This window comes from Pipistrellus hanaki (genome assembly GCF_964339955.1).
Source record: "Pipistrellus hanaki genome assembly, chromosome: 8".
In the NCBI taxonomy this organism is placed as follows: domain Eukaryota; kingdom Metazoa; phylum Chordata; class Mammalia; order Chiroptera; family Vespertilionidae; genus Pipistrellus; species Pipistrellus hanaki.
In genome coordinates, this window is record NC_140510.1 from 62,223,613 (window position 1) to 62,249,809 (window position 26,197).

Below are 26,197 nucleotides of genomic sequence, written 5' to 3' on the forward strand. Positions count from 1 at the left end.
CCCCCCGGAGACCAGGGAGGTGGCAGAAATGGTCAGGCACATACCCACTTTCGCCAGCACAGAAGTAGACTTTGTCCAGGGCCTCCATGTACCCAGACCACACGTCTATGCACGGCACATGCAGGAGGGTCACGGGGCACGCTGTGGCTCAGATGCCAAGCTGTCTCTTCTTTTTCCCGAGGTCTGGCGGGGTCTTGCCTCCCGGTGTTTAGCACACTGCCCTTCGCCTACTGCAACATCCACCAAGTGTGCCACTATGGCAGGAGGAATGACAAGTCCTACTGGCTGGCCAGTGCCGCACCCCTGCCCATGATGCCGCTGTCGGAGGAGGACATCCGCCCCTACATCAGCCGCTGTGCTGTGTGCGAGGCCCCGGCGCAGGCGGTGGCGCTGCACAGCCAGGACCAGTCCGTGCCCCCGTGCCCACGGGCCTGGCGGAGCCTCTGGATCGGGTACTCCTTCCTCATGGTGAGTCCCTGCACCCCACGGTCTTGTCACAGCCTCTGCTGTCCCCTGTGCACAGTAACTCTGTGAACTCCGGGCACATGGGCAGCAACAGGACATGTGGTCATTTTCCCTCACTGTCAGTTAGGGTTTTTTTGTTTTGTTTTGTTTTTTTTTATTCTACTCGGTAGCGTTTAGAAGCTGGAGATGATTCAGGCATCGGTGAGAATGATTGAATTTTGTGGGCACCCAACTCGTCTCCACTGCCCTTCCCCTCAGCAGAACTAGTCTGGTCTTCTTCTTGGAATCATTTCAGGAAAAAATGAGAAAGTCAGGCCCAGATCTCGACATGTCCCCGACTGGGTCTAGGGGTTGTCTGCGTGTGTCTGAGCCCTAATTCTCTTGTTGTCCTGGTAGCACACAGGTGCTGGGGACCAAGGAGGAGGGCAGGCCCTCATGTCACCCGGCAGCTGCCTGGAAGATTTCCGAGCAGCTCCCTTCCTCGAATGCCAAGGCCGGCAGGGGACTTGCCACTTCTTTGCAAACGAGTACAGCTTCTGGCTGACGGCGGTCAAGCCACACTTGCAGTTTTCCACGGCACCATCGCCGGAAACCTTCAAGGAGAGCCAGGCCCAGCGCCAGAGAATCAGCAGGTGTCAGGTCTGCATGAAGGTCAGCTAGAGAACCCAGGACTCGCCCACGTGCCACCAAGAGACACTCCCCAGGGGCTTGGTGGTCCCGGGCCGTGCTGAGATTTAACGGTGCTCATTTCCGAATCCCATGATAGCAGTTCATTCTGTTTGATTGCGTTTATTCCCACAGTACTGTACACTTCTCTGTTCTGGACAGGTTAAGCAAATGCTACGTGTATGGACAAGGTTGGACCCGCCAATCTAGATGAAACCCAGATCTCCTTATTTTATTGGGGAGGATAGAAGAGCTAGCTTTATAATAATAAAAAAAAAATGCACAGGAAGGCAAATAGATGATAAAGGGCAGATTACAAGCTACATTACTGAAAACTCCATTCATTGCTTAACAGCACATCAGACAATTAAAGTCAGTTACTCTGGAATACGGGGGGGCTTCTGGGTGGATTTCACAGGAAAAAAATAAATAGGCCAACAGATGAAACTGGAAAGGAGAGATTTCCAACGTTTCAAAATGATTTCCTCTGTAGTCTATTTTTTCCCATGTACTTTAAATAATGGCAAAACCATGACCCGACGAGATTTAAAAACAAAAATCCACACAGCCAGCGTGAACAGCTCATTTCAAAGCACCCTGAGTAGCTGTGCCAGAAAGGACCACGCGGCCGTATTCCGGAGATGTGGCATTAGCATAAACACACTGCAGATGAACGTAAAACATTATGCTCTCCGCCGCATCTGTCAGAGGATGGCGGTGCCTACTCTGGCAACCCGTTTGAAAAGCAGCAATTATGGAAAAAATATATTCAATGAGGGATTAAGAGCCTAAAAGCTGTTAATGAATATTAAGACAGTGATTCACAAAAATTGACTTCCCATGGCAGCGAACTTCCAAACAGGCAGCCTTTCCCCAGTCGGGGTCCAGCTTGTCTTCAGTGCGTGCGTGCTAATGGGACGGGGGCCACCTGGGACTTCCCCAGGCAGCACGCGGCTCATACAAAGCATCCCGCTCAGGCCCCCAGCTGGCTCACAGCCCACAGTGGACACTCTGCTTCCTATACATAATAGCATCTCACACGGGGGAGTGACAGAGCTATCAATACGCCCTTCCAAGAAAATGAAGGGCCGACTTCAATAAACGTAGGTAAGAAGATTCTTTTAAGTCACAATCACCCCACCAGGAAGAAGAAAGAACAGCGTTATCTTTCCATGCAACAAAGACAACCTACAATTTGAATTCTATATTCCTGTTATTCATTTTCATAGGAGCATCCTGTTTTCCCAATTTAAAAAACATTCTTATATGTTCTATCGGTATTACACCAAGGCAGCAGTTTGATATGTGGTGTTAACATTCTCTATAAACGTTTAGGAGTTATGTCCATTTATAAGGAGTAGTTTTCTGAGTAGCAAAGGCTATGTTTCCTCTTTTGGCAGGATTTCAGTGGTCTAATCACAAATATCAAAAGGCTTGTTGAAAAATATTTTTAGGAAACTTGCCTTTCTCATTTTAAAAAAAAAGTCACTTTAGAGAAAATGAAAGATATTTCTCATGAGAGAGTGACACTCATTTTGGTGCTGTTTCAATGCACTTAAAAATAATTGAGAGAAGGAAAACTCAATTAAAAGTTTGTTTATAAGAAATGGTTTTCTGGCCAAACGTCGATTAGGAATGTGCCCTTATACGCAGAAAACATTTCAAATGAGTCTTGTTATGAGGTGTCCCTGGATGATAATTTACTTTAAGAATACTTTCTGGTAAAAAAAAAAAAAAAAAAGAAAATATGTACATTTTAAGATGAAATGCTTTCTTGAGTCCATTTGACCCATTCATTGATGTTCTTAAACTATGCTATGGCATATTACATAGTTTTAAGCACCTGAAATTTAAGCCAATTTCAACCTTATTTATACTTACAATTTTCTGTCTCCAAAAGCTTTATCCTATGTTACCAAAACAATTTGAGATTGTTCAAAATATTGGTTTCATACATAGGAGCCCTTTCTAAATGTAACAAAATGCTGCCTTCTGATTTTTAAAAAACATATATTTATTGACTTCAGAGAGGAAGGGATGAGAGATAGAGAGATAGAAACATCAGTGATGAGAGAGAATCATTGAACAGCTGCCTCCTGCATGCCCCCAACCTGGGATCGAGCTCATAACCTAGGCATGTGCCCTTGACCGGAATCAAACCTGGGATCCTTCAGTCCGCAGGCCAATGCTCTATCCACTGAGCCAAACTGACTAAGGCTGCCTTCTGATTTTTAAGAAAAAAAGAAAAAGAAAGAAAAGCATTTTAAATTATCTAGATGGAAAAATAACTTCTTGGAAGGGAAGACCACTTTGTTTTAAGCTATTACTTTCTCCCCCCTGTCATATGTCAATGTACTCTGAAATGTCCTTTGTCGGTGAAGGATGGACAAAGCTTTCAGGCTGTTCTAATCCATCACAGGAAGGAGGTACCAAAACCTCCTTCCCGAGAACCCCTCTCCCGTTTTGTGGTTGGACCGAGTCTAGGTTGCCCAGTGGGAATTGCTCTGAGTCATGAGCTGGGGGCTGCAGGTTTCCTTTGGGGTTCATGTTTTCAGTGAGGGGAGCCCCGTACATCCAGGTACCCAGGTGTCCAGACTGTGAGTGGTGGCCCGTTCCTGCTCCTCTCATATTCCAAAGGCCAGAGCTTCGTCACCACCCAGCCTCCCTTCCTCTCCAGTCTCACTGTACCTGCCTAACAGCCTTGTCTTCCACCTACACTCTTGCGGTAGACACCCCCAACTCATGCCTCTGCGGCCAATCCCAGTTGTCAAATTTGTTTGTTATTCTTTGGCTTAAAATTCCTTCCAAGACTCTCCTGCCTCTGGAGTGCAGTGACCTCCCATGGGGTGAAGGGCCTGCAGGGCTGTCTGAGCTGCCTCTGTGCTCACCAGAGAGGTGGGCTCAGATTGCTGTGACTTTGCTCTGGCTCTTTCCGCCAGCCCCCAGAAGTGGACCTGCCAGACAATTCCTGACTGTAAAGACGGGAAGAGTTGAGGGGAAGGAGAGTATGTGAACTTCTCCAGAGAGACTAGGACCTGTCCACTCTCTCCTGTTCCCCCAAGGCTCTTGTATGGTCTCATCACACTTCCTGCCTCCTCTTGCTAACATGGAGGGCAGGACCAGGCTCCACTCATCTTTGCACCCCAATGCCTCCATAGAGCTGAGCACATTATTGACACAATTCTTTTTTCAATGACAACTCAACAAGCATCATCAGGCATTGGATGTTTCGCTCTGCATATGGGGTTTCTTTTTTTCTTAATGGGCAATGAAATCTATTTTTTAATGTTTTTAGTTGAATTCATTGGGGTGACATTGATTAATAAAATTATATAGGTTTCAGATATACAAGTCTATCAATGGGCTCCCAGTGAATAATTGTAAGAAGAGATTGTGTGTGTGCATGTATATTGTCACATTTAAATATTTGGAAACAATTTTAACCATCACTCCCTCCTGAAGAATAGCTGCTTTCCCCAAAATTGAAATTTCAGTTGTAAGATTTGAGAGATTTGGCTGAGAGAAGACTCTTCATTGAAATGTCACATGACTTGACTTGGGCTGAAATCTCTACTCCCTGGTGACGTGAGATCTTCTTGGAACAAGGTGGCCTCTAACAAACTTACACGTGTTCTTGGTGCTTAGAAAATAGTCAATGGAATGGTGCATAAAAACTGGATTTTATCTAAGATTTTATTTTGAGCCTCTCATAGATTATAATAAAGCTAGTCATTCTCTATGTTCCAAGAAAGTACATTATATTTGTGTTTTTATTAGCTCAGCAGAGTAATTTGATAATTGTTACTTTTATGTGGTATGGCTGCAAGAATAGTGGGAAAATGCGGACTTTAGAGTTGGTCGAACCCAGGTTTGAATCTGGTTGGGTCACTTTTTGCTATTATCTTGGGTGAGTTACACCAATCTCCTGAGCCCCAATTTTCTCATTTATAACATGAGATCTAACATATACTCTGGCATTGGAAATTAAGTTTGGTTAGATACCTAATACATAGCAGCCATGGTGCACTGATTATGGTCACACGCTCTATTTAAAACAAACCATTTAATATGAAAAATATATTTTTATATAGAATTATATTATGATTCTCACAGGCATATAAATTACTAATTAGAATTATTTAAACCTGGCCAATTGTTAATGTCTGGGAATGCTATTTCATTTCAATTCTCAAAGCTGCTCTACCACAGCAAAGAAGTCACGGTTTCCTACAGGGAGATTATCAGGAAGTTCTGCAGGGAACAAAACAATTGACATTAAAAATCAGTACTCTGCAATTGTCGCTGTTATTATCTGCCAGAGACTCTGCATAATGCATTTTAAACCACCGAGGCTTGCTGCCACATCCATATGAGATGCTTGAATTTTATGGTGCTTAAATATTTAATGGTTCATAGGAAAAATGTGAAACAGGTCCAATAAATTGCATCCCTTTCTCTAACCTGTGGTTGTAAAGTTAAAGACTTTGAAAATGTACCATTTGCAAGATGCCTGGTCTGGCTACTGACAATTCAGTCTTCATTGTACTACAGTTTATAATTTCAATTATTATGTATAAAATTCTGGGATGGCATCTCAAAACAACTGTGATGTATCTGGTGTATTTATTTCCTTTCAAGCCAACTTGAGTTCACTTTCTTACCTACCTCGGAATGCCACCTCCCTGCAGCTGGCTCGGGGGGCAAACAGGAGAGGACCCAAGGCAGAAGTGGGAGCAGCCAATGGGAAGCGCATGGGCACCCTAAAATGTGACCCCTTTCCCTCAGGAAAGGATGGGATTCCTGGGCTCCAGGAAGCGCTGTCTTGTGCAGGGTGCTGGGCTGGGGGATGGATGGGAAACCAGGCCTCAGGGCCAGGGGTCTACATCAACCTGCTGAATTGCTTGGGCAGGGGCTGGGGTGCAGACCCTGTGGGTTGAAGTTGCCCCGTTAATTGAAGGAGAAGGAGAACACTCGCTTCACAGGGTGGTTCTGAAAATTTAAAGTGAGAGCTACAACTACAAAGAAATTAAGTGGAAGTGAGGTATGGTTACTGATAACCATGGTAACCGGAAGGTAGGGGTCAGGCAGGGATGATGGTCTCCTGCAGCAAAGCGCAGGGCAGGCGAGGTGCAGGCAATCAGTGACTGACTCAAGGAGCCACTCTGGTTAATTAGAGGGGGCCTTCAGCGGTCCTCGGTCCCACCTCTCACCTGGTGGAGATGTGAGGATGTTTAACCTTTCTTGATCTGTGTGTTAGCAGGGACTAGGTGCCAGGAGCTGTATGAACCTGCTGCTTGTGCTCCCTCTCAACCTCTCCAGTGTCCTATGTTGTGCGTAAAGAGACTGAGATTTAGACAGAGTAAGCGGCTTGATCGAGGTGACACAATCAGGACCCATAGAATCTGAACCCTGGTCTGTCACTGAAGATTGCGCCTTCACCTACACCAGTGGTCGGCAAACTCATTAGTCAACAGAGCCAAATATCAACAGTACAACAATTGAAATTTCTTTTGAGAGCCAAATTTTTAAAACTTAAACTTATTCTAATGCCACATCTTCAGAATAGACTCGTCCAGGCCGTGGTATTTTGTGGAAGAGCCTCACTCAAGGGGCCAAAGAGCCGCATGTGGCTCTCAAGCCACAGTTTGCCGACTACGGGCCTACACCATCACCTCCCAAGGGCTTCGCCGTGTGTGGGTGGCTTAGAGGGCCCCACGGGGCTGTCACTCTGGGGCCTGAACGGATGCTGTCCCTGTAAGGCCCATTATGAGTCCTCAGACCCCCGCCCAGCTTGGCTCGGAGACAGTCTGAAGGTGTGCTTGGAGGGAAGGGGACAGGGTACCCTGAGTTCAGAGCCACTTGGGGAGCCCGGAAGGCTTGTATTGCAGGGTCCAGTGCAAACCAGCCAGGCCTCTGGAGCCGCCTGATGTCCAAGGTCAGCAACTCAGAACTACCCTGAGCTGGAGGAAGAAGTATCTGGAGGCCCTTTCCGGGAGGCCCAGCCGCTGCAGTGCCAGCTGACCTAGACATTTTCATTGTCCCACTTGCCAGCAGGCACTTCCTGTCCGAGGGGGTGGCTTGCATCTTCAATGATTATATACTTCGGGCATAATTTTGTCAGCCTAACATGAAATTCTCAACCAGTTATCAATTGGGATCTGTGTGTCTGGAAAACTAGGGAAAGCTTTAAAATCAAGAGTAAAAAGTTCCTCTGGTCGCAAAGCACCCGTCTGCTCTACAACACACACAGTGAAAGGTGGGTCCAACCTGTGACACTGTGTGTGGGTTGGATCCCCCATTTACTCTGCTCCAGCGATGCAGGAGGAGTAACTATGGCAACCCCCACATCTGGTCCTTGGGGCCAGCTCATTTCTGCCGTGCACAGCTGCTGGTCATCGCTGGGGATTGGAATCTTCTTTGTGGGAGCAACGTGTGCAGCCCCAGGTAAGCTGTTCTTTACACTTATTCTTTCTTCTGAGATCAGGTGCTCCTCTCCGCTCAGCACAACAGAAACAGGAGGCGCTGCCCTACTGTGTGCTGGTGGTCTTGGAGCCCTGAGTTCCCCTCCCTGAGCCTCTGTGACTATATTGAATCATCGCTGTGTCTTTTTTTATTTTTTTAATTTATCTTTATTGTTGAAAGTATTAAGTGTCCACATTTTCCCCCACATTGACCCTCTTCACATATACTTCCCCCCCACCTTCACCGCACTATTATTCGTGCCCATGGGATATGGATATACATACGCATATAAGTTCTTTGGTTAATCTCTTCCTGCTTCTCCTCCCCCCTTCCTTCTGTGATTCATCTCACATGGAATACTATGCAGCTGCAAAAAAAAGAAGGATCTCATACCCTTTGAGACAGGGGGACCTAAAGAGTATTATGCCAAATGAAACAAGCCCGTCAGAGAAAGACAAGTATCACATGAAACAGGCTATTTTTGATAGGACGGTTATTACAACCCAAGCAGATAAGTGGTGGGATCATCTTAAAATGCACTGATGCACCTGAAATGTGTGCAGGATTCTGGTGACTATAAACCACGTCAGACTAAGTTTTCTTTGATTTTTCTTCTACATTCACATTCTTCCTTCTTCTTCTCCCTGTGGTGAGAACACTTGAGGTTTACTCTTTTAGCAAATTTCAGTCAACAGTACAGGATTAACTAGAGTCTCTGTGTTGTACACTGCATGCCCAGAATTCATTCACCGTCTCACTGGAAGTTTGTTCCCTTTGACCAGCATCTCCCCATTTCCCCCACCCCCTGGCCACCACTACCATTCTACTGCTGCTACCAGTTCGACTTTTTTTTAGATTCCATACACCTGGGAGATCATCGGGACTTGTCTGTCTGATGAATCTCACTCAGCATAAGGTCCTCTGCTTCCACCCACGTTGCTGCAGAGCGGATTTCCTCTGCTTCGTGGACTCTTCGTAGATTCCACGGTATAGCTACAGCCTATCTTCTCCATCCACTCGTGCACACGTGGGGCCTTAGAAAATGGGCCTGGGGCAGGCATCTGAATTCCCAGCCACTCCTGGGTGCAGCTGGCTGCTGCCCGGGCTCACAGTCAGAGCTGCAGGGAGTTTGGCCTTGGAGCTGTTCTTGACTAGAGATTCGGAGGCCTTGCTCTGAGCAAAACTGTTTTACTAATGATCTGCTGCTAAGGCTGTGCAAGCTCATTTTAATTGTTGGTGGGAGAGAATCTTATTAAGAGGTAGCTTCTTGAGATTAAAGTTAGGCAAAAACTTTAAAGGACCTCAAGTAAATTCCAAGAATCTATGTCTTCACATACTATTTGGTTGTTTGATTTATTTTTAGCTCTTCCCTCCAGGCACCACTCCAGGTTTTTAAGGGGAAATAGAGTGAGAGACAGAGAGAACTTCACAGCTTCTGGGCAGAAACCCTGGCCCCACGGGCAAGCAGCTCTGTCAGTACTTGGAGGAGGGGCCTCGGCCCGTCCCACCCAGGGCGTGTGGCAGGGGTGTTTTCAGGTTTGGCTTGTGTGTGCCCTGATACAGAGGTTCAGGCACCATTCTCTTCCTAAGAAGCAATCCATACTACCAGCAAATTTAAGGATTTCTATGGGCAATGTTCCAGTTTTCCTTCGTAAGGTGTAAATTGTATTTTCAAATCTGCCAGCTCATTCCTGCCATCTGAACGCAATGTCAAGATCACTCTCTCCCTGCCCTTAAATTCCACAGAAGAAGGAAAAATGTGAGCACAGACACATCAAACACATACCTGCAGGAGTGCAGCGGCCAGTGGGCAGCATTCACAGCGCTCCTGGGGCCTGCCCGGACGTGCTGGACTCGCGGCTGTGCTCTGGGTCCCAGCATCCAGTGAGGTGGGCGTGTCTTAGTGACACAGGGCGGTGATATCTCCCCGCCGTCTCAGCAGGAGGCCTGTGGTCCTATGCAGACTTGGGAAGGGCCCTAGATTCTATTTCTATGGGCAAAGGCTTGCTTTCCAGTTACCCTTCCCTTGATGTAATCCACGGAGGTTCAGGGGGAGTACAACAAGATGAATAGGCAACAGGCACATCTTTTCACACCTTCCTGTGGTGACGGCATAAATGAGCTGCTCTCTGTTTCAGTCCACACACATTTGTTGTTTGTGGTGGTCCAGACAAAGCATTGTTCAGAGTATAAAGAGATACACAGAAATAGTCATGATCCCTGCTCTCCCGAGGCTTACAATCTAGAGAGAGAGACAGCCTCTCTTTGTGGATAACCAGCAATCCAAGTAGGCTGTGGACACTGTGAGGACAGCCCAGTGAGCGCAGTGGATCGGACGGGGGGAGATCAGGCAGGGCTGAGGTGTCTGGGGCAGGTCAGGGAGGCTCTGATGGCCAGAGGGAGAGGAAAAGGCTGCTCCATGTGAGAGCGCATCACAGATTGAGTCCCAGGTTAAGCGGCGGCGAGCCCGTCAGCACAGACTCATGGATAAATGGGGATGAGGCCCAGAGGCTGGGTGGCACCTGCATAGTCAAGGCTAATGAGTTTGACCTTTATCCTTTGGCAACAGAGACAATGAGAGGTAGGAGATAATGAGTGCCATTACAAGAGTCGATTTTGGAAGATTAATGGGTAGAGCTACGTAGAACTGAATGCAGGGGTATTATAATTATTAAGCAGAGCAAGGGATTGAGAGATTTTAAGGTCCTTGTAGGCAGAGTCCGAGATCCTAAAATGAAAGGAGGGGCAAAAATTATAAGAAATTATTGCAATAATCCATGGGAAGGGGAAGGAAGAGGTGATAGGTTTTTAAAAATGACTCACTGAATACAATTCTCCACTGAATTTCTCTGTTGAGAGAAACTAAAACTGGGAACAAGAAGGCCTGGCCGGATACACCCTCTGTCCCCCAGTTTGGTTTGTGGCAGATCTCACCGCTTTAGCTAACTCACTCCCCAGGCAGCAAAACAGATGCCAAATATGTAGCCTGGCTCTGGTCCTGTGAAACTCAGACACTGATGGCTCAGTCTGCGCCTCAGCAGCAGACGAAGCGATGGAGGAGGCTTGAACAGCCATGTACAACTTTCTGATCTAGCCATTCAGAGGAATGACCACTCTTTTGTCTTGAGAACCAAGATTCTGAATTAAGAGGTTTCATAAGCCGACTGACCACAACCAAACTGGGAAATGGATGTTGAACAGACAATCAGGAAATTGCTCTCAAGCAAAGACATAGAATTTAAAAACCAGCTCTATGTGCTTATTCACTATTAGAGATAATTTGTCCAATACACTTATTTTTGTTGGCATCATTTTGGGGATTCCTTATTGTAGGGAACAAATGAAAACAGATGGACATGGGAAATAATAAGCCCCGGTTACAGGCAAACATATTAACTGAATGAAGTAAGTATGATAATTTCCAGAACATCTTTACTGTGGTGATAAGATATCTGGTTTATATTTATAACTAAAATGACCATTCCTCTTCTCTAAAGCTTAGTGATGCTCTGATCCATAAATAAAGAAGGTGTGCATTATTATAGTTCCATCATCCCAAATCCAACTCCAGTGTCTTTGTATCTGACCAAATACAGCCAGGAGCTACTATTCTTGGATTCAACAGCAATACACCTGCCCCCCCAAAAAACAAACAAACAAGCAAACAAAAAAACCCCCACTTACATATAAAGTTATTAGACTTCATGCATTGAAAAAAAACACACAACAATTTGCTGAGAAGCTAACATATCATGAGTCCCCACCAGGAGCCGGGCCAGTCTTGGGTGGTGGAGGGGGAACGTTTAGAAAAACAAAAGGCAGGCCTGGTCGCAGAGCTGTTCACAGTCCAGGCTCTGGTGCAGAAGAAGGCATGTCTTGGTGTAGTTGTGCACAAGTAACAGTGGGGACAGAAGTAAGTTCTAGCAGATTACTTGTTCAACGTGCTATCAGAAGATGATGTACGACAATGAGGTTACTCCTAACGGGGAAAACAGGAGTCCAATTTGTAGTTTGGGGGAGAGAAGAATGGCATTTAACTTGAACATTTTAATTTAAATATGTTTAAAGTTACCAGACTCACAGGTACAACTCATATTATAAACAAGCTATCGCTTTACTTCAATGATAAATTAACCCAGAGAGCCCAGGCATCTGTGCTAGACGGAGGGGGCCAGTGCTCCCAGGTCCAAAGTGGTTTCCTTAGGGCATTTCTATGCGAGTGTCAAAGCCTCTCCAAGGTCAATTCAGATTAGGAACTGGACACGAAACTGCACCATTGGTATGCTCCAAGTTGCCAAATATATACAAAGAAAAGCTGAGAAAGCAATACCCCCAAAGTATTAACCCTGGGCACTTCTGAGTGGTGAGAATCCAGGTGATTTTAAAATTATACACATATATATTTGTAACTGTTTATAGCGTGAATTTTCTCAATAGACTACTTATTAAGTCCATTTTCTTGATTATAGTAGGTCCTCGGGTTACGTTGGAGATCTGTTCCTATGGCGTGACGTAACTCGATTTTCACCGAAAGTCTAAACCTACCTCCACAAGCACCTACGTCACTCACATGGAGCACACACACAGCAGTAATGAAGTGAAACAGTAAAAAACAATTTAAAAGAAAGATAACAATTCCTGACCTTTACTTGTGGTAAATAAATAATAAAAAACATAAATCACATATGTACGTTGAAATGACGTAACTTTTTTGTTTTTAATAAATGGGAGATGGCGACATAACCACAAATGACTTACATCAAGTCCAACATAATCCAAGGACTGTCTGTATATATTTTTGATTTATTATTATGATATAAATCAGTTTTCTTATTGAAAAAGTGATCACATACACACATACATATATATATTAAAAGAGCAATATAAAATTATAAAAACAGAAAGCAAAAACCTTTTTGCTCCACTCCCCAAATAACCTCTTATTTTCTTCCATAATATGCTTGCTTTATGCATAGATGAGGGACATGTATATTATTTTCATAATCAGAAAACTCTTTATAAATCCTAGGTAAATTGAAATAGATATTAGCTGCTTCCAACTCTTTAAAAAATAAATATCTCAGTGACTAAGACGTCAGTGATAGCGACTGTCCTTTTCATAAAACAGAAGCACCAGGAAGCACTTAAATGATTGGCCAGACAGCAGGACGTGTCTTAGATACTTGAGGAGACGAGTGGCTGTTACAGAGGCCAGTGAAAAGGCACTTTGATGAGAAAAGGCTTCCTCAAGGGCAATTTCTCAGTGAACATACCACCAACACCTTGGCCTACTCTGCATGTGGCACCTCCGCTGGTGGTGCCTGATGTCCAGTTGTTCAACGTGCTATCAGAAGAGGCGCCACGGAGTGGACAGTGAGGGAATGGAGTGTGGGAACTGGTCCCTACATGTAGGCCCTGACCTAGTTTGTGAGAGAAAGCAGGGCCAGGGGAAGGCTGCTCGCAGGCGGCTGTCCAGCAAGCGCTTTCCCCACCTGCTCTCACTAAAGCTCTTCCGGTCAGACGCTCTGTAAGGCCAGCAATACAAGACCAAACCACATGCACTTCCAGCACCACCCAGATGCAGGGGCCAAGGAGCTGGGGTTCCTGCACAAGGAGATGGGAACAGTGCGGTGGGAGCCACATCCCGGTCCTGGGAGGTCCCCATGGCAACATGCCAGGAGGACCAGGCACTGCTCCTCACTTCCTGCAAAGTCGTACACGGAGGAGGCCAGGCGGAATAAAACCCCGTCTTAGGAGCTGGAGCTGGTGGAGACAAACCTCCCGGTGAAGGTCAGAGTCCTCAAAAACAAAACAAGGCAGAGGCGCCTCGGAGTGGGCAGTGAGGGAACAGAGGGTGGAAACCAGTCCCTGAGTGGAGGCACTGGCCTTGTGTGTGAGAGAAAGCAGGGCCAGGGGAAGGCCGCTCCCAGGAGGCTGTACAGCAAGGCCGGCTTCAGTTCTACCAGCCTGCTTGGGACTCTAGGCTCCTGGGGCCACGGGAGACACACGGGCAAGGCAGATGTGAGCGCTCTGGACGATAGCCGCTCTCTGCTTCTGTTTAGTCATCAGGTTTGGGGGGAACCACACGGGCAGCAACGACACCACTGCTGTCTGCGGGATGCAGCGTCCTCACTGGCGATCGAATCGGTGAAGCCGCATTCTCCTCATTTCTTCCTCTGGTGTTAGCCGGAACCCATAGGATGGGGACGTGTTCCTGCCGTTTCCTGCTGGGAGAAAGCACAGGGAAGGTCACACACAGCCTGTCCACTGCTCGGGCATTTGCAGGTCGCTGCACCCTGGGACTCCAAGGGGGAAAGGGTGTGGCATCATCATCACTGTAGCACGAAACAGAACCAGAACCACGCATTTCAATGTGAGCTGTGAATGCTACGTTTCAACATCCAGCAAATATCTTTAGTGTGGTCCAGCCTATGAGCTTAATTTGACTCATTCTGAAGATCCCTAACAGTCTTCTGATTTTAATTATTCCTTCCACCATGCTCCATCATTTACATCATGTAATGTCCCTAATGTCTCAAGGGCTTCGTTTATTTGTTTTTAATGCCCAGAAATAACTTGTCACTGTCTATGTCTTCCCGCCAGGTGTGCTGGTTGGTTTCTCTGGATCAGCCCCGGGTCCTCTCTTTTCCTCCCGCTAACCTGCACCTCCTGCCCCGCCCAGCCTGACATGCACAAGCTCCCCGGGGCATCATGGGCCACGGTGCAGGGACTGCATTACCATAATGACCAACATCTGGGCAGGCAGACAAATGTGCAGGCATAATGTGTGAAGGTCATATGAAGGATAATGGAGATCATTACTGCAAAGGGTTTCTTGGGGCTGCAAACATACCCAAAAATATAGCTTCTGATGATATAAGCATTTCAATCACACACACACACACACACACACACACACACTCACACACACGCGCGTGCGTGCAAACACATTTTCAGGCATTGTGGGAGGAATGAAGGAATAAAAATAGGCAGTCTTTGACCCCAGGGCACCAGCAGCCTAAATCTACTGAAAGAGACTCAAATCTCCAGGAGGCAGCCATGCAGGGCTCCGCCCATAGATATGGGGAAGCAGCTGGTCTGCTTTTAAGCAGGTGGACCTGAAAGGTTGTACCTTCCACTCCTGGGACCACACTAACCCTGTTAGCTCGCTCTGAAAGGCTCACTTCCATTGTCTGTGTCGACCAGGTGTCTCATTCACTTTCCCCGCCCCATCTGAGTCCACTGCCTCCTGGCCCTCCTGATGGGAGAGAACTCTCCCAACTCGAGCTCTTCAGCTCCCAGCACCTTCCTCCTGGCGGTCCTTGTGCAACCTGCCAGCGAGGGCAGCCACTGTTCACGCCTGTTCTCTCCTGCTAGGACCATAAGCTTTAAACGGCAGGTGACACCTCTGACAATTCCCTCTGCTCCCCAGTGCCCAGCACAGTCCTGGACACACACAGAAGCTGCTCAATAAACATACGGGCTTGACTCAGCGGCATCGGCCTTAGGGTATATGTTACAACCAGACAAAATGACATTCAACATTGCCCACTGGGGTTCGGACAGGACTGACTCAGGCGGCCTGGATGGGGTAAATACTCCGCAAGTATTGGCTCAGCTGGGAAGGGTGTGTGGGCAGGGGTTCCTACCAGGAGGGAAAACAGGGGAACAGTATCCCTCCTGCTTACTCTGCAAGTGTGGCACCTTGTCAAAGATGCTTGCAGGTAACATGTGGGCATGCAAAGATGGTCAGACAAGGAGAGACTTGCAGAAGATGGTCAAAAGTAACCTCCTTCCTATTTCTCTTTCCCCATATTTCTGGATCTCCCTTCCTTCTGAGACCACCGGGGAATCCCCCTGCTGACCCCAGGAGCCCTTCCTGGCTGGCACACCAGAGTGAACAGGGCAGGCCTGGGCCCATCATTCCTGCGGGGGAGATGCCACCTCGGGTTTTTCCACTCCTATGATCGAGAGGGAGAGGCAAAAGTAGGTTTACAGCTGTGACTACGCCAAACACAGAGTTTATTCTTGTATTATTATTTATTCATTATTGTGTTATTTTCCATTCTAACACCTGTAAACATACTTTTGCCCCACCCTATATCTGTCAACTTATCAGCTTTCATTAAAGATGATATCCAAACATATAGGCTTAAGACTTTCACCGTAAAGATTTTATGACCGCTGTAAGGTTCAGTGTTTTACTGGATATGGCTTTTGCCATCCATATCTGTAAAGGAATTTCTCTTCGTTCAAAGTGGTAAATGCTTTGAAATTACATTGAATCTCAATTACCACTAGTTTACTGCTTAGATAGATGTTATAAAACCCAGGTCCTGCTTTGCCTTTCACAGTTGTGTTTAACAAGACTATTATTCATTGAACTCAGGAGCTCGGGCCAGGATATGACACCCTGTCCCAGCTGGTCAGGGCAGAGCCGGACGCGAGCTTGGCGTGCTGACTCTGGGCCTCCGGGCTCACACACCAGCAGGGACCCCCAGCGTCCAAAGGAAAGAGCCTGGCAGTTAGTGTCTTCATGATCAGAAAGGCCGGGAGGAGGCAGAGAGGCTGGCGGTGGAGGTTCCTGGGCTCCAGCACTCGCTGGACCCCTCCCCTTCTCAGGGCATTCGAGGAGAAACAGGCTGAGCCAAGAGCCACACATCAAAGTAGGGAACTCACACCAGGAGTGGAACAGCAATCACTTCTGCTCACAGAGCCCTGTGATGGTCCCTATTTCAGTAGAAACAATCCCAGACGGGCCTCAGCTGGGTGGATGGAGGGGAGGAGGTCCCTGGGTGCGCTGGAGAAGTGCTGATAGAGCACCGGGGGAGGCACCCTGAGGCCTTCACCTGGGGGGGGGGGGGGGGCGCGGCGCCGGGTTACTGTGAGGAGTTGCTGCCGAAGGGGTCACTATCAGGAACTGTGCTGGGACCCTGGAGTTTGACGACCTGGATGAAATCACAACTTCTCTCCTTTTTAGCTACACATCCTCGAACGAGCAGTTTCCCTGACCCTGGCCTCAGTTTCCTTACCTACGAAATGGGAACAGTGAGAGCAGACACTTGGCTGCGCTGCTGGGAGGGTCAGAAGAGTTGATGCCCATCAAAAGCTGGGTGTTGGGTGTGCAGAAACGCCTGCCAAGCGCTGGATGCTCCGCTGTTAACCTCTAACATCATCAAGAGTTGTGTGTGAAATGTCTGCTTGTCAGAGAGAAACGATGTAAAATGCATAAGACAACGGCAAAGTAAATTGACGAAAATAGTGACTTTAAAAGACAGATCCCAGTTCGGTTTGCAGACCGTTTGGCCGGGTTTTGTGAAGCTGTTAGTTACTAAACATCTGCCTTTGAAGAAACAGGGACCAAGAGGTAACTGGCACCCTCCTGTCGGTGGCTCAGTTCTGTGACGTGGGGGGGCCACGGGGAGACGGGAGGCCCGGGGAGACGGGAGGCCCGGCGAGGCCTCGCCCCGCTGCGGAGGGCAGGCACGGAGCAGCCACGGTCTGGGAGGAACGGCCTGTGATGACGTTGGTGCAGAAAGTTAGTACCGGTGAGCTGGCCTCTGCGTTCTTGTAAATGCAGGTCAGCCCTCCATTTTACTCAAAGAAACAGTGAGCATGCCTCCAGAAACCTGGGGCCCACCGCCCAGTTTGAGATGATTTGGCTCAATTACAGCCCTAGTAGTGAGATCATAAGATTTATTGATCCGTGGTTCAGTCCTCTACCCTGATGTATAATGCAGAAACCTCTGCGTTTTACATCTAAGGGAGGGGAAGCGATCTCATCCCAGTAGGAATTGCCAAAACGAACACTATGCGTTGATGGCTGTCTGCCCCGCTGTCCGCCACCCCTGTACGTAGAGACGTAGAGACAGTTAATGTGCTGATGTTGATGGACCTGCTCATGGTCTGATAAGCCCGTACCGTCATTACATTCAAGTGAAGTTGCAGGATGGCACACTTTTCCCTTACGTCAGGGAGCCAAAGAGGCAATCGCTTTTTTCATACGTATGTTTTAAAAATCAGGAACCCTCAAAAATAAATCAGTGGTCTCTGAGACTTCACTTATCCAATGAGGGTTGCAGTCTGGGACCTACATTCTTTCAAAATGTTACTTGATTAGAATTTCATAAATTACAAAGCTTCCAAAATTCCTTCTAAAAAAGATGCTTGTTAAGTCATTACTGATGAGGACGGAGGAAACCTGGAAGGAAGCCCAAGACCAGCATGCTCCTTGAAAAGGAGAGGTGTGTCAGGACAGCAAGACCACTGACTTTTTGAGTCACTAAGTATCGTCGTCTATCTACCCATCTCTATCCATCTATCTCTTTAAAAATAGTTTGGCATTCACCTCGAACTTCCTAACGTTCATACAAATGGAAGCTGATTATGGTTTATAAGGAAGGTCACATCTAGATGTGACTTGAGAGAGAAAAATTCACATCTCCACTCCTCCACTATCAAGCCAGCAACAGTGGAGATTTCTTAGTTATAAAGCACAGTCTGAAGTCTTAAAAGGAGGAGCTCTGAAGCGGAGTTCACATTAGTTGCTACTTTACCTGTTGTACTTTTCTTCCTCCTGGGCTGGTTAATTTGGGGGACCTTTAAGGGCCACAACTGACTTAAAATCTGATCTGCGCTTAAAAATCCACCAGGACCTTGGACAAGTCCCTCTCCTCCCTGGGCCCCAGGCTCCTCTCCTCTGAGCTCAGGGGGCTGGACTAGACGCTTTATAACTCCGCACAGAGGGGCAAGGTTCCCCGACTCTTTTCCCGGTGAGATGCCAGGCTCTGCTCACTGGTGATGGGAAAGTGTCAACGGCACACAGCAACCTGCCTCCCCTCTGCCCCTTGGCTGGGTGGCTGCTCCGGGGGCCCTGCCGCTGGGTCTCCCAGTCTGGCTGTGAGTCCTGGTGGCTGGGCAGGGAACCGTGGCTCCCTGGCAATGCTCTCAAACTCACTTGGTCAAATTCAGTGCCCCTCCTCCCGACATTTTAACTTTTATTGAACTTTTAAGTTTGGGATAAGTTGAGGTTTGTAGAAAAGTTACAAAGATAACACAGACAATTCAATTTCCCTGATATTAACTTCTTGCATTCTCATGAGTCAACCAAGAAACCACCGACAGATGGGTACGTTGCTAGTAACTACATTCCACACTTGATTGGGATTTCGCCAGTTTTCCACCAATTCCCCTTCTCTGTCCCAGTTTCCAACAGCAGTTAGCTGCCATGCCTCCTTCGTCTCTTCGGGCTGTGGCCGTTTCCCGTGGCCCTGACATCTTGGAGGGCCAGCCTGGCAGTCTGGAGGATGTCCCTGGATTTGGTTGGCCTGTTGTCTTTCTCAGGATGAGTCTGGGGTTGTGCATTTGGGGAAGATCACAGGGTGAGGTGCCCTTCCCTCCCCATCACACCAGGGTCACGCTATCAGCAGGCCTCCTCACTGGCACTGCCACCGGGAGCACTGGCTTACAGAGAGATTACCAGGTTCTCCCATCTTAAACAGTTTTGATGAGTTCTGAGGGAATAAAGCTTTGACCGGCACCACCAGCGGTTACAGGATAAACTGGAAGAAGAAGGAGTATGTACCTCCGGCGGACTTTGTCACTCCCCCGTTTGGGGGTGCGTAGGACATGGTGGGGCCATCCTTGACCTCCGGGTGCTGGGTTCCAGGCGGTAATTCTCTAACGCTGCTGTGAGCGCATGACTTGTTTGAGAGGGTTTCCCACTCAGCGGGCTGTGTTTATAATGCGCTCCTGGGTGATTCTGACCTGCGGCAGCTCTTGGAAACCACTGAGTTTACATAGAGCTCAGATTTTTCTTTCAACTGGGTTTCATTGCAGTGCCTATACTTGCCAGCAGGTGGAACCAGAGGCCCAGGACGCTGAATCTGTGGGAGAAAATGAGGACAAATTCCGGCCAACAAAGCATTCCACTTCCCAAGCACAATTAGGGTTGTTTTGAAACAGATGGGCTCCACAGAAGCTGCCGCAGCCAATGTTACGGAGCTGTTTATTGTCTGGATGGTCTGAAACCTGGGCAGTATTTGCCAGCGTCTAGCAGCTCCTACGTCACACCGAATTTCTCCCAGCGCAGAGATGACGGGCAGGCAGTGGGAGAGGGAGACAGGCCGGGCATGGCTGTGGATGCGGATATTTTAACCAGTTCTAGGCCCAGGATTCACTCATGCGAAGGCGAACACGGCCCTGCCCAGTGGAGGCTTTAGCTGGAATGACCTGTGTCGCTCTGACTCCACCTTAGAAGAGACACACAGATACAATCTGTGGTAATAAGACGACAAACCCTGGATGCAGTAATGCTAAAACTGATTCCTTTTGAACCTAAGCAAAGTGGCTGTTTACCGGTTCACATTCTCACCCACTGCCCCCATCCTCTTCCCTTACTGCCCCTTCCTGAACCAGCCCAGCGGAAGACAGCAGGAGGAGAAGTGAGGCAGAGAAGTGTTTGCAGGGATGTGCCTGGTGCCCAGGATCGCAAACCCCCTGCTCAGACAGGGATGAAGAGGAACACAGCTGATGACATTTATACCCTTTCTGTTTTTGTTTTCTCACTCCCTTCAGTTGAGTTTCAAATCAGAGACAGCCCAACTTCCAGCTCTCTAAGCGAAGGCCCAAGATAATGTTTTCACTACTTTTGAAACCATGGGCCATTTGAAATTGGCCCATCTTTCTCTCAGGAATCTCAATCTTCTGAAAACACCCTTTAACATCTGGGCATGAAAAAAACAAAAGTAAACACCATCCCAAGAAATCAAGGAATAAGGAAAAAAAGACAGAGAGTCCATAGGAGACTTTGGGAAAAGGACAAAGAAAACTTAGGTAGAAAATGGCTGATGGAAGGAACCACTCAGGGGACAAGTCCAGGTCTCACTGGGTGCAGGTAACCACACGTCAGGGGAATCGAAGGCCTTGGGGCAGGAAGGGACAGCTGACCCTTAGGCTTGGTGATGGACTGACTAGTAGCAAATCCGGTGAGCCAGGTAACAGGTCCCACCCCTACCCAATGCGTCCATGTCTCAATCCTGCACAAACACAGCAAGCGAGGCTCTGAACACTGCCCACTGGTCCAGAGCAGCCCAGCCAGACTCTCAGGAGGGGATGGGGAGAGGCAGGTTCTAGGATCTAATGTGGGAGAGTCCAGATCAATGTCTGGTGAGGCCCAGGAATCTGCCTTTTCTTTTCTTTTTTCTTTTTTAAAAAGATTTTTATTGATTTCAAAGAGAAAGGGAGGGGAAGAGAGATATGGAAACACTGATGATGAGAATCATTGATCAGCTGCCTCCTGCACGCCCCTTTCTGGGGATCGAGCCCACCACCTGGGCCTGTGCCCTTAATTGGAATCAAACCCAGGACCCTTCAGTCTGCAGGCCGACTCTCTATCCACTGAGCCAAACTGGCTAGGGCAGGAACCTGCCTTTTCCACAGGTACCTCCATGAGTCTGGCACTACTGGCCCGCCTTAGGGACAGTGGGACTGAGTGAATGCAGTCATGTGCTCTGGGGTTTTGTGCGGCTTTGACCATTATTGGCACCAGCCTGCCGTCTGGTTCTGTCCGAGACCCTGGTGGTTTCTCAGGCCATGCCAGGATGTCCCACTGCAGACACCACGGTTTTAAAGGTTAGATAGCAAAGCAGCCCACTCTTCTGGAGAACAGAGTTACGGTGCCCTGGAGATGCTGGCCACAAAGCTAGAAGCGCTCGATCCTGGGAACCAAGAGATTCGTTTCTGGATCTGGTGCCAGGCACGTGGTGGACGCATCATACATGTGTGATGGATAAACAAGGAACCGACTAACATGCATCAGGGCTGGGCAGAGGTTTCTGGCCATGGCCACTAACCAGCTGCTATGTCCTGGGAGATAAATGCTGAGAGGAGGCTACCTTGTTTGTTTGCTCTACGAAATGCAGGAAGTTTGCCTGGGCTCTGGGGTTCCAGGCACTTAAGCGAACTTCCAATCGCTAGAAACAGGCCAATTTATGAGATGTATTCTGTACCTCTAAGCTGAACGCTACCTTATCAACTTAAAAAAATTGAAATTAATTTTACTTTTCAAATGCACAAGCCTGATTAGTACAGAGCTACACGTCCAGGAATGCTGATATTGGCGTATAATTACCAAAACAACCCCTGACCCAGGACACCGTCCCTGAGACTGTCAGTGTTTCAAAGCTCTTTCACAGGCGCCGAGAGCCGCTGGGCATCCTTCTCTGCAGGTGAAATGAAAGGAAGACAACTGTCCTGAGTGACACCTGCCATGAGGGGGCATCTCGGCCAGTCTCAAAGGTGCCCAAACTGGTGGGAACAGGCTGGGGGCATCCCGCCCAACCCCACTCAAGAAAAGAGAGCCAATGGAGGCCTGCGGCCAGCTGTGCACGTGGGGCTAAACACAAATGCGGGAGAGGAAGAGGGTGAAAATGAGTCAGGGAGAAGGACAGCCTTGTCAAAAGCACAGAGCCGTGAATCTGAATGGCTGCAGCCAGTGTTCTCAGAATCGGGGTGGGCTCCTCCACCGCCTCGATAACTAGGAAGGTGAGGACAACCCGACCTTTTATCCTCCCTGAGGGGATAAGCTCTGCGAGATAAGTGGCAGTGAGGGGCCATCTGGGGAAAAACAAGCAAGCAAGGCCTTGCTCTTTGCATCTAAGAACTGAGAGCTTCTGTATGTGGGTCAGTGTGAGCGTGGGGAGAATTCTGAGATGTGAGACACCTCCTGAAGCCTGATGGTCAGTTTAAAAACATGCTGTTTCTAGCCGAAACCGATTTGGTTCAGTGGATAAAGTGTCGACCTGCAGACTGAAAGGTCCTGGGTTCGATTCCGGTCAAGGGCATGTACCTTGGTTGCAGGCACATCCCCATTGGGGGGGGGGGGTGGTGTGTGCAAGAGGCAGCTGATCGATGATTCTTTCTCATTGATGTTTCTAGCTCTCTATCCCTCTCTCTTCCTCTCTGTAAAAAATCAATAAAATATATTTTTTAAAAACAAAAAACAACAAAAAAAACAAACAAACATGCTGTTTCTGTAGTTCTTGGTGTTCAACCCAACCCTGAGCCTAATTACCTCTCACTGTGTGTTCTTACAGGTCTGATTAACTCACTCTCACCCATACCACATTCTGACCAAGTGTCCCATGGGGGGGTGGGGGCATACTCTCCCAGCTTCAGGCAGACCTGGGAGCCTGCACCAGACTGTTCATCCCCTTCAGACAGCCTGCCTCGAACTGGCTCAAGCTCACCTAGAATTGCTCAGAAATGATTCTAAAATGGTCATATAGCTGTCCGTTTACTATGGATAGATATTCAAAACAACAGAACTGACTCTTACACGTCTGTTAATCGTTTCTAGTAAAATAAAACTTACTTTATGACCAGAAAGGGAGACCTCATAACTTACTATGGACTTTAAATTCCACATCAGGAATCTGGAATTCAGATAACCGAGGGTTTAGATCAGGGGGAGGTACAGGCTGCCTCTGAGCCTCTGGGAATATCTGACTGCGTGTGCGGCCATGAAAGCTGGCACTGAGGGCCCAGCTATAGTTTTAAGAAAGAAGCTTCAAAGATTTGATGAAGCCTGGAATGATTCTGTGTGAGGTGCATCGATCCATCATAAAAATCATGGATATTTCGAGCCGAAGGGAGCTCCCAGGATGGTGATATCCAATCCACATCAGAGACGGGAAATGAACACCCAGGGGGAGAGGCTTTCCCGCTGTGCACAGCCCAGAGGGCAGGACCAGCCCCTAGGTCTCTCCATGGTCTGTTCCCATCGCCTGGCTTCCTGTTCTGTCAGCCACTTCATCCCGCATCACCCAACCCTCCTATGTCAGGTTTTGAGTGGGCATGACTGCTTTACGAGCGTGCCCCTCTGCTCCCTGGCTCTGGCTCAGTGTGGATACTGGCTCTGCCCCTTTTTCTTGCCCTTGCACAGGTTGGTACTTGATTCACTGGCCCTCAATTTTCTTATCTGCGTGGTGCGGAAACCTACGTCACAGATGGGCTCTGAAATAAATGAATGAAAGGATGTTAGCAGCTGGCTCACAGTGAAAAGCCATTAAGGGTCAGAGGTCCCTGTTATTCTAATAATCCCTCTCCAGGCTGTCCCTTCCTGCGGCCATCCCCACCGTACATGCAGTTAGTCACCATGCCCAGACCCGAGACTCATCCTCACCTGCCCCTGTTCAACCGATCACCAGCTCCTGCCTTTCTAACCTGAACACTCCCTAAACTCATCCATTCCTCTCCACTGCCTCCCTCCACTGCTCCTGTTCCTGCCTGGGGAGCCAGGACTGGTGGCAGAGCCCCCAAACGACCCCCCATTCTCACTGGTCCTCCTACCAGCCCTTCTTCACACGGTAGTGACAGCTCTTCAAAGGCACACATCTCCTGATCAACTGGATCTTCTGCCCAAACCATCCAAGGTTTCCTTTCCTTTAAGAATAAAGATCAACATTTGCACCCTCCCCAGTAAACCTGTCCTCCCTCAACTCTAACTCCCCAGCTGTCCCTCCTCCCCTCCCGCCTCCTCCTGCAGGGCTCAGCTCAAACACCGAATCCTCAGGCGGGACTGTATCCCCCTTTGCCCTAAGCCCTCACAAGATCACATCCTACCAAAGCCCATGACACCACAGATAGTGAGATGCATGACTCCAATTATCTCAGTAATGTACGGGGGCCGGAGCAGGGAGGGTCTGTGTTCACATTCTGTCCTCAGGGATGAATGAATGGGAGGGAGGGGAGGACGGAGGGAGGTGTGGGCGCTGTCCTCATTTCACAGATGGCCAAACTGAGGCTCCGGGAAAGCGTGCGAATTCCTGAGGTCTCGCAGCCAGCAAATCACATGCCTGGACACCCAGGGGCTGGGTCAAAGCCCCGTGTTCTTCCTGCCACTCTGGAAGCCAGCACTCACAGCTATCCCCGGACCATCCAACCTTTCTTCGCTGTAACCAGACTCAGCAAAAAGAAAAAAAAGAAAGTACTGTTTTTGCTTTGTTTTAAATGGAGGATAAGAGGTGATGGAAGGGGTTACCGGTATAACTGGTTCATAAAGCAAAATACATAAGTAAATAAATAAATGAAAACCCAAATTGATACAGTGGATATTTTGAGTTAAAAAACAAAAAGAGGACCATGAAAAAGCACATTTGTTGCTGTTTAGACGCAGTCTAACAACATTTCCAGAAATGTTTCTATGGATCTGAAGATAGTAGATTAAGGGCGAACTGACTTGGCAAAAGGCCTAGACTGTTTTCAGACAATTCTTTTAGGGCAGAAAAAAATAAGGGCAGCAAAAGCCCCAGCGAGGACACTCCCCGGACAGGACGGATCTAAATGGAACACATTTCTGTGAGTCATTTGTTAGCTTGAAATACTATAGAAAAAAAAGAATTTATAAAACATGCCCAAACAGTCTCTCTTTGATGTGGAAAACTCTTTCAAACCACATTGTTCGAATTTAAGTTGAAACGCAAACCCTTCGTGTTTACAATGGTTCTCTCTGAGGAATGCAATATAAAAGTACAACTGTTACATTTCAAAGACAAGGCTTGTAACCTCAGAACAATAGGGCATTCCCAGTGCGAATTTATGAGCTGTTAAACCTCAAAAGGTTTCTTTAATTAGCAATGAAGCCTCTTGACGCACTCCAACCTGAGGTAGGGGCTGCTCTGGATGTAATTTGGGGTGCGCTGCTTTTATCAGAGCCTTTCCTTACTTTCACTGACCTCTGATGACGACTATTGTATCTCTCTCTGCACAGCGTTTGATCCCACTAATTAGGCCGAGGGGCCACTGGCACCCCAGGGTTCACGCCCCCTTCCCCCCCACTCCTGGGGCGCGCTACAAATGACACATAATGCATCGCATTGTAATGGCTGCGCCGTGAACTTGGCTCTTCTTTCCAACAGAAAACACCAGCATCCAAGTCGTTTCATTATTTAAAAAAACAAAACAAAACAAAACAAAAAAACCATAAGGGATCCTTTTGGATTATAAACATCTGAAGACATAACATTCTCATGAATTCCAGCCGGCTATTTTGGACACACGGGGGGGGGGGGGGCAGGCAAGGCTGGGGAGCAGAGCAAATATATTTCATGTTAATGTTTGCAGAGGAAAAGGGGAGGGAGGCAGTCGTGAAGGCAAGACCATGCTGGAGGCACCCCAGACGCAGCGGGGCCGGCGGGAGTGCAGACAGAGGTCCGGACTGCGGCCTCGGAGCAGAGGCCCCTGGCCTTGCTGGGCCCCAGGCTCCTCGTTTATTAGACAAAGCGCATGTGGGCCACGCAGGCCCCCTCCCATGCAGGCGGGAGCCACGGAAGGGCAGTGGCTGGTTTTCCACCGGATCCGCCCAGCCGTTAGTCACAGGGTAACCTGTGTCTTGTACCAAACAGGAGGCCGCTCCCCTCGCCCTGCTGGTTTGAAGCCTCTTAGAAAGAGATGACGCTGCTTTAAGGACAGGGGCAGGATGAACCGAGCCCACGTTTCACAGAAGCAGCCCCTCCACGTGGAAAAAATGTCACAGGAAAGTAGTGTCAAGGTGGCTGACTGGCACAGTCCTGCACCTGCAGGGTTAGGAGGGGCACCCTGCCTA

At 48.2% G+C, this 26,197-nt stretch overlaps 2 protein-coding genes across 3 annotated transcripts in view; one reads left to right on the forward strand and one right to left on the reverse strand.

The window, feature by feature from the left end:
• Positions 1-5,876, forward strand: part of COL4A4 (collagen type IV alpha 4 chain) — a 110,705-nt gene extending 104,829 nt beyond the window's left edge. Inside the window, exons 46-47 of the mRNA XM_084892913.1 lie at positions 182-468; positions 862-5,876. Of these exons, the coding sequence (XP_084749039.1) occupies positions 182-468; positions 862-1,125 (551 nt within the window). The 3' untranslated portion in view covers positions 1,126-5,876. The remainder of the gene's footprint in view (positions 1-181; positions 469-861) is intronic.
• Positions 5,877-12,367: 6,491 nt separating this feature from the next.
• RHBDD1 (rhomboid domain containing 1) overlaps positions 12,368-26,197 on the reverse strand; it is a 119,273-nt gene continuing 105,443 nt past the window's right edge. Inside the window, exon 9 of one of the 2 annotated variants that reach the window (XM_084892915.1) lies at positions 12,368-13,817. In XM_084892915.1, the coding sequence (XP_084749041.1) occupies positions 13,723-13,817 (95 nt within the window). In that variant the 3' untranslated portion in view covers positions 12,368-13,722. Of the gene's footprint in view, positions 13,821-26,197 lie in introns of both variants that reach the window. The other variant, XM_084892914.1, reaches the window with a different exon arrangement.